General features: G+C 37.8%; 1 protein-coding gene across 2 annotated transcripts in view; it reads right to left on the reverse strand.

The window, feature by feature from the left end:
- Positions 1–1208: 1208 nt before the first annotated feature.
- The window catches only part of henmt1 (HEN methyltransferase 1), a 9938-nt gene continuing 5129 nt past the window's right edge, over positions 1209–6017 (reverse strand). The window contains exons 5-9 of one of the 2 annotated variants that reach the window (XM_074635053.1): positions 5820–6006; positions 3780–3993; positions 3321–3426; positions 2756–2913; positions 1209–1592 (exon numbers count right to left, since the gene is read on the reverse strand). In XM_074635053.1, coding sequence (XP_074491154.1) covers positions 1486–1592; positions 2756–2913; positions 3321–3426; positions 3780–3993; positions 5820–6006 — 772 coding nt within the window. In that variant the 3' untranslated portion in view covers positions 1209–1485. Of the gene's footprint in view, positions 1593–2755; positions 2914–3320; positions 3430–3779; positions 3994–5819; positions 6007–6017 lie in introns of both variants that reach the window. The other variant, XM_074635052.1, reaches the window with a different exon arrangement.

Raw genomic sequence — 6017 nt, forward strand, 5'->3', positions numbered from 1 at the left:
ATCTTAACTGTAAGATTTGAGTCTTAAAACCAGTCTAATTAACCAACACAATCAATACATGAACTATTAGTAAATCTAATCTAACAATATAAATGTGATGAGTTTTGAAATCCTGATAGTGTCTTGCACGTCAACGATTTGCATTTCCAGCCTAATAGGAGATACAAGTGCACAATTTATTCAGTTTATTAGCCAAAGTACACAACACACTGTTATTACCTGGGACCCTGTCAGGCCTATGCATAATGAGAATATTAGAAGCATTATAACTCGTGAAAACAGACTGTACAGTATCTGTAATCTTCTGTCTCCTGTCATAAGCCATAGTAGAGGTAGGATACTTCCTCTTCTAGATGAACTATATATGTGTTCATATATCAATATCTGCACAAGCGTCATCATCAGTGTATGGTGTTTTAACTATACGTCAGTGTTCTGTTTTTATGTCTGTGTGTTCTGCATGACTAAGACGTCCTTTTGTTAGCTTGCAGAACTCGACGCATCTTCATGTCTTTCCTAATTTGATATTGTGCCATCTTTTAATCTGAATAATGCCACATTGAAGGAACAATTTAATTTGTCTCTTTAGCATGTAGGAAAACATTTTGTTCTCATTACTTCCATGTTAAAAGCAGATATTTGCGCAGCGTATGATGTAACTGTAAGTCAGTGTTCTCATTTTGTGTTTTTATTTTTGGCATGGTTAAATGTCCTATGTTCAAAATCACATCTAAAAAGACCATCTTTGTATCTTTCATTGCTGATATTGTGCCATATTTTTGCTAAATATTTTATTGTAAGAAAAAAATGTTCTCATTACATAGTGAAGACAGTGTTAAGTGTATGATTTATGGCTACCAAATATCAACTATTGAAGTTTTTTTTGTGTTATTTGAATATAAATCATTTGTTTTACCTGTGTGACACAGGTATGATTATCTTGGTACCTAACATGTTGTTACAAACATGGTTTCTTCTTCTCTTCTGTGAAGCTGTTGTCTATATAAAACTGTAAAATGTATTCTCCTGTAAAGTGATGTTCTGCGCTGTTCTGACACTGTCCAGTGTTTCCTGTTACAGACTTGTCCTTTCGACCAACATCTGCTTCCTTAACAAGTGTACTGGATGCTTCAAATGTGTACCTTGCACTGTTGAATAAAACGGTTAAAAACCTTGAGTGTGTTGTAGATTTTGAATCAATGTGACAATTTCTCACATTTAGAGTTTTATTGTACCATTTACATTTGGACTGTCTAAGTCACCTTAGCCAGTATACTCCTTTTTTTTAGGCCAATTGATATTTATTTACATCTAACACAAAGTGGCAGTCCAAACAAGCCATCTAATAAATTCAAAAGCCAAAGTTTCTACAGTGCAGCTGGGAATTATTAGTTCAACTGCACTGTCCAGTAGTAACCAAGGGAAACCATTTTGCTCATTCAACAAGTCACCTACTTGTCCTGACAACAGAGCTGTATCTTCAGATCAAACTCTTGCATCCCAGTCTTCCTCTGGCTCAGCACTGTGGGAGCACTGGCTGGCCTCTGTATACCCGCTGTCCTCCAAACCATCATGATCGTCTTCTTCAGGGTCTAAAAAACACAAATGAACGACCAGCATTACAACCACAGAAACCTTTCAGTTATCAAATTCGTAGAATAAGCAGCAGAGCAGGAAATAAACATTGCAAGTCAGCTAATGATGCATTGTTAAATCATAAGTGCACTGAGCTGACTTGTAGAGAGTGGTGGTTGGGGAAACCAAGCTTTGTGAAGCATTGTGCAAATGGTACATTGTCACGACACAATGGTGTCATCTGCTGGGCAACCCGTGGTATTGCATTTGTATTGGAAGTCAGAATAAAAGCGGCGTTACTGCTGTCATTGCCGTTTTTCTCAGTAAATGTTATATTGTAAAAGGGACCACTTTTAAACAAAGTCTACAGCTCTGCTTGTGGCAAATTGACAAGCACATCCCATATTCAAAACTAGCGTGACATCTCTCTAATAAGTGTGACGTAACGCCCAGCTTGTGATTTTTTTCCATGTTGAACAGGCTTGGATTTTCATCATTTTAGGGGTAAGGCCACTTGGCCTTTGGTGTTGGCACAAAGGCCAAATGTCAGGGCAGCAAGACCATCAAATGAAACAATGACTTTAAGTCCACGGAAATAATTAATTTAACTTAAGGATTATTTTATTTTGAATATATATATGAAATATCAATGAAATAAATAGATCAGTTTATTTCACAAAATAATTTATTGGTATAAAAAAATTACCAATATTTATAAGTTGTTTATTGTTATTTCCTACTTTGTTGTGCTGTAGCGTACAGAAATAATACTGTTAAAAGTCCAGTTATGAACAACATGGATCAAAAATGTGTGGCTGGATTAGTTGTTAAAACTACATTCATCCTCATAATTGTTTCATATCTATCTTGCGCATACAGTGCCTGTTAGCAGGAGGCGAATGCTCACATTTCTTCTCTTCCTTGAAAGACTAAAGAGGGGGGTAGAAGGAGAAGGAGACGAATTTGGTGCATACCCTCAACCAGCAAAGGAGACACATTAGATTAGGCGCGTAGTTTAAGTGGAGCATAACAGAGAGACGCATTTGAAACATGCTGCAAGAGTAACTTGCTTATTAACTTTCACATGTTACATAATATACAGTATTCTTCCCCTTCTCATTATAAATGTTTACATTTTACACATATAATACACATAAAAGTGATTACATTTTAACAGTACCTTGTTCCTGGTCATCTAGGAGCACAGCAGAGCCGTCCTGGCTCAGTTTAACTTCGGGGTCATCCATCAGGAGATGTCGGAGATTATCGAGAGTTCCACTCAGGGCACTGACTTTGGGGCAGCAGGACCACAGAACAGTCAGAGGTACAGACACACACCTGCCAGCACACACAAAAGGTGACATTACAACATGAAGACCTAATGATAGCCATGTGATGCCAAATTTTTGAAAATATTTTTCAAATGAAAGATCAATAATGACATTCGTGAGAGTTGCTTTTTACTAGCAGCTACATGAAAATAGAAATGTGTGCAAATACTGAAATTTAAGTGAGTTTGGAAGACAACAGCTAACGTACTGTGGTACGTTGCCATTTTTTAATAGTTGGTAAAGCATGAAATGTAATGAGAGAGCTGTATGGTAGGAAAGACAGCATCTTCACAGCCAGTCAGAAGTACAGATGGTACAGAAACAAGGCCCGTGTTTGTGATCCGCACGCGACAAACTGTCTTCTTACACGCCATGGCCACACTGTTCCTTCTCATCTTCCTCAAGGAAACACACCTGCGCAATTTGCAAGACTCCTGTTGTCCTTGGCTGTTAGTCCAAAACAGCTCTCCATCCTTTCCTTCCTCATACTCCACCAGATTGTTCATCTCTGCTCCACATGCTGCTGTGAGAGATATATATATATATAGAAAAAAAAAGAAGAAAAAAAAAGAGAAACATACTGTAAGCTTTTGATGTGTTTAACTGGCCAAGCACATTTTAACATAAACAACCTGGTAGTACAAAATACAATATCACCCTGGAGAAACCTTTGATTAAGAGGAAAAACATACCAATGGAACTGAGAAAAAATAACCTCACTGAATGTTTCCCATTTTAGACAGTTTAAACATTTCTGATCACTTTTTGCTGGCTCTATTGCTTCCAATATTTGTTTCCATATTATCAAACCAAATACTGTATATACTGTACACAACTATTTTAGGAACTGCGAACAACTGTCGGTATGTTCACCTGTCTCTTTCTCTTCAATCTCCAAGTGTCGCTCCAACGCTCTGAGGCATTCCTCCCCTTCACCCTCAGCCTGTGTATCAGTGGCATCCCCTCCGCCAGTCTTCTCCTCAATCCATCTTGTCTTCAGCTTTTCTGCCCAGTACGACACCTCACTCACCACGACCCTCCGCAAGATGTTGTTGTCATGCAGGCTAGGGTAGTTTATACTATACAGCTGATATAGAAACAATCACATTGTCAGATTATTGTGAGACTCCTGAGTATCCAACAGCACACAAGGATTATAATATAACTCAAGAGCCTGATATGGTTGCTGATCAATAACAGCAAGACAATAATTACTCAACCATGTGTAGAAATATGGATTTAAATACTTACTTTTCCTGCCTGTAGCTGTTTCATAACTTGGAACCCCAAGACTGAGATCAAAGTCTCTGACAAGCTAGTTTACTCATCTATAATTAAGATTTGTTTTTGACCTTGTGTTAATTACCGGTTTCTATTTTTTAAAAGGCTTACAGCAGGCTACATATGCAGACTACCTAGACTACCGATGTTGTAGTTGCTGATGATCAACAGCAGAGGCTGTTGATCAAAGATAACAGATGACCCTTTTAAACTCACTACGGTCATCCTTCCTGTTTATCATGTTCTGGGGCTTATGAATTTGTTTTACTGCACCCATTTCATATTACTGCATGAAATTATAAAATCTGTTTCCTGTTCACGTCTTCACTCTTGATCTCTTAGAATAATCAGAGCTTGTAAGAGGGGATCTGTCCACTTGTTTATCAATAAATGGTCATATCAAGTATTACTTTTCCTTTTTTTGTTCGGTATAATAAACAGGAAAAAAACAGTATGACTAAATTATTTTAACAATTTGCTCACAAAGCAGGAGGCATTCTGAATTTCTAATTGTTAAGCCCAAGAGGGTTAAATGAAGAATTTGACTCGAAGCCAATAAGCAAAGTCTAGTGGATTATATTTGTTCTCAAAGAACAGGAATTGTTTGAGAACAATTTGAAATTTTGTTATGGGATGGAGGTGTTAAGGTCAACTGCAGCTTGACTTTGAAATTAGTCAGGGTTATATATGATAAATATTAAAGAGATTTGAGTATACCGTGTTTTGAAAAAATTACTTTGGACGAGTACAAAACTTGTTTGTATTGGAAAATAGATAATCAACTTTTTACCCATGCGTTAAGCATGATTTATGATTGCCGCATCCGTGAGGATCACGAGTGTCCGCACGGCCAACGTGGCGTCACACCATCAGACACTACCCTTCGCAGGGGTTCCGTGCGGCAGGTTTTCGCCTGTCCGTGCACATCCTAATTTTTCTAACTGCGCGGACACGGATGGGCGGCAAAAATTGAGAACTTTGAGAAGCTTTGAGAATGTCTGTTTGCCACGAGGAGAAACGTGCACCAAGTATAAAAGATCCAAATGTTTCCACGTCACGATTCCACATCAGCTCATGTTCGTGCAGCCGTCCTTGTGGAAAGCATAACTGAAGATTTAAGATGAAAGTCAGTATATAAGAATTCTCTGAAAAGATTGTTGTAATATTATATGTTAATATTACATTTTTTGTATCTGCTAAGAGTAAATATTACTTCTTTAAGTAAGTAAGTTTTTTTTAGATGATAAAGTTGTGTGTACTTAGCACATAGCCCCTATGGTGATCTATAAATCAGCTGACTGAATATAAGGATACTGTAAACAATCTCAAACACCCAAAAATGTTTGGTGAATAAAGGGTGGCGTATTGTAGAAGAGTTGTGCAACATGTTTTAATTTGAATAAATTATTCTAACAATCAATTTAAAAAGTAAAAAAATAAAACATGATTTTTATACTATTGTTGCCTTTATTTGGTAGTGAAACTAGAGAGCAACAGGAAATATGGAGAGAAGGAAAGAGGGGAACAAAAATCCTTGTGAATCAATCACATAGCAACAGGTTGTGTCTATGAAGACTGGGCCAACATGATGCCCGACTCAGAAATGACTGATCTATAAAGAAGTTTACTCACCAATGTGTATGAAAACACATCCTCAGCATCATCACCAATTAGCATGTTGAAGCCCTCTCTCCCCCCGAGCCGGTGAAACACACCAATCTGGGAGCAGAAGCCGACTCTCTCCTGCTGGCCTGGTGGCGCCTGTCCAACACCAGTGAACTCCACCTCATAACCGTACTCCAAACACACCTTCAGAGCCCTGAGTTGGAA

This window comes from Sebastes fasciatus, chromosome 5 (assembly GCF_043250625.1).
Source record: "Sebastes fasciatus isolate fSebFas1 chromosome 5, fSebFas1.pri, whole genome shotgun sequence".
NCBI lineage: Eukaryota > Metazoa > Chordata > Actinopteri > Perciformes > Sebastidae > Sebastes > Sebastes fasciatus.